This window comes from Capra hircus, unplaced genomic scaffold (genome assembly GCF_001704415.2).
Source record: "Capra hircus breed San Clemente unplaced genomic scaffold, ASM170441v1, whole genome shotgun sequence".
Taxonomy (NCBI): domain Eukaryota; kingdom Metazoa; phylum Chordata; class Mammalia; order Artiodactyla; family Bovidae; genus Capra; species Capra hircus.
The window spans coordinates 11,472-13,364 of record NW_017189925.1 but is presented as its reverse complement, the minus strand read 5'-3'; the positions used below and the strand labels follow the sequence as shown (position 1 = coordinate 13,364).

Below are 1,893 nucleotides of genomic sequence, written 5' to 3'. Positions count from 1 at the left end.
CAGTCTTTAAGGAATCTCTGGCCTCTTGAAGCATCATAGCTGAATAACATTCTCTAGCATCAGTGAAGATTTTAATTGTTTTTTAAATAAAGTGACAAATGAAAACACACCAAATACACCACAGAAATGCCTTAAAGGTTATTCTATCCTTATCTTTGCCTCTTTAGAAGGAAGAATAAAAATATCCTTGGTATGTCAATCACTGAAATAAATTCATGTATCCTGATACCATTTATTTCAGATGAGAAAGACAAGAAAACCGAGAAGATGTTGGAGAATAATTATACCATGCCGACTGAGTTCCTACTTGTTGGATTCACAGATTATCTACCTCTCAGAGTTACACTATTCTTGGTATTTCTCATAGTCTATACACTAACTGTGGTGGGAAATGTAGGTTTAATAATCCTAGTTAATATCAATTCAAGCCTTCAAACCCCATGTATTATTTTCTCAGCAACTTGTCTTTTTTAGACATTAGCTACTCAACAGCAATCACTCCTAAAATGCTGGTAAATTTCTTAGCATCCAAGAAAAGCATTTCCCTCTCTGGCTGTGTGCTACAGATGTTTTTCTTTGGTTGTTTTGCTGATGCTGAATGCCTTATCCTGGCAGCAATGGCCTATGACCGCTATGCAGCCATCTGCAATCCACTGCTCTATTCTGCTCTTGTGTCTCGGAGAGTCTGTGTCTGCTGCATTGTATTGGCGTACTTCAGTGGGGGTGTGACTTCAATGGTCCATGTCTGCCTCACATTCAGGCTGCCATTTTGTGGTTCCAATATCATCAACCATTTTTTCTGTGACATCCCGCCTCTCCTGGCTTTATCCTGTACAGACACCTACATGAACGAACTTCTGCTCTTTGCCTTGTGTGGCTTCATCCAGACCAGCACTTTTGTGGTCATCTTTATCTCGTACTTCTGTATAGTCCTCACTGTATTGAGCATCAAGTCCTCAGGTGGAAGAAGCAAAACGTTCTCTACCTGTGCCTCCCATCTCTTGGCAATCACCTTATTCTATGGAACACTCTTGTTTATGTACTTGCGTCCCACTACCAGCTACTCCCCAGAAACTGACAAAGTAGTTGCAGTGTTTTATACGGTTGTCTTTCCCATGTTTAATCCAATAATCTACAGCTTCAGAAACAAAGATGTAAAATATGTCCTCAGAAAGCTGTTGGACAGAACTGGGACTCTCAAATGAATAGGAATTGAAGTTACTTAAGAATATTTAAGGCATATCTTATCCCTCCAATATGATAATCAGCTGTACATCATCCTATTTGTCAAATATTTTAAACGTTTCCCCACCTTTCAGAAATAAAAATAACTTTCATCCTCTATTCTGTAAAACACTTTTATTGTCTCTTACAAAAACAGACTTGTCAAAATTCTGCTCTGTGAAATGTTTCTGAATTAAAATAAATAATAGTTGCTCTTTGTACATTGATTTGTTTAATATTCTCTATCATCTAATATTGAAGGTATTTGTTGACTTGTCTGTCAACCTATCCATACGAGAAAGTCCTTGGCAGCTGGGAATATGTATCTTGGTTGATTTTTCCAACACCTATGCAGCTTGGTGTAGGGCATGTGCTCAGTACATATATATTTAATGAATAAATGGATGAATGGATAGGATAAATGAATGGATAGATGAGTGAGTAAACCCAGTTTTCTGTGTTTGGGAAAGTAAGCCTAGATTCTGCACTTAAAGAACATTTGCCATCAGAGAAATTTAACATTACTCATGATAGATAGTGGTGATTACAGTGGCTCTCAGAAAACCAGATCGAAGCACTTATAGTGATAGTCACATTCATATTAGGAGAGAGTGAAATTATAGCATGTATTTTCTCTTTCAGTTCAGTTCAGTCAGTCATTAGTGTCCG

The 1,893-nt window shown here is 37.6% G+C and overlaps 1 protein-coding gene across 1 annotated transcript; it reads left to right on the top strand.

Moving 5' to 3' along the window:
* Positions 1-267: 267 nt before the first annotated feature.
* On the top strand, positions 268-1,205 carry LOC102169857 (olfactory receptor 5AS1). Its single transcript, XM_005701451.2, is given in 2 exon segments — positions 268-433; positions 436-1,205. Coding segments are annotated over 2 exon segments (936 nt in total).
* Positions 1,206-1,893: the final 688 nt, after the last annotated feature.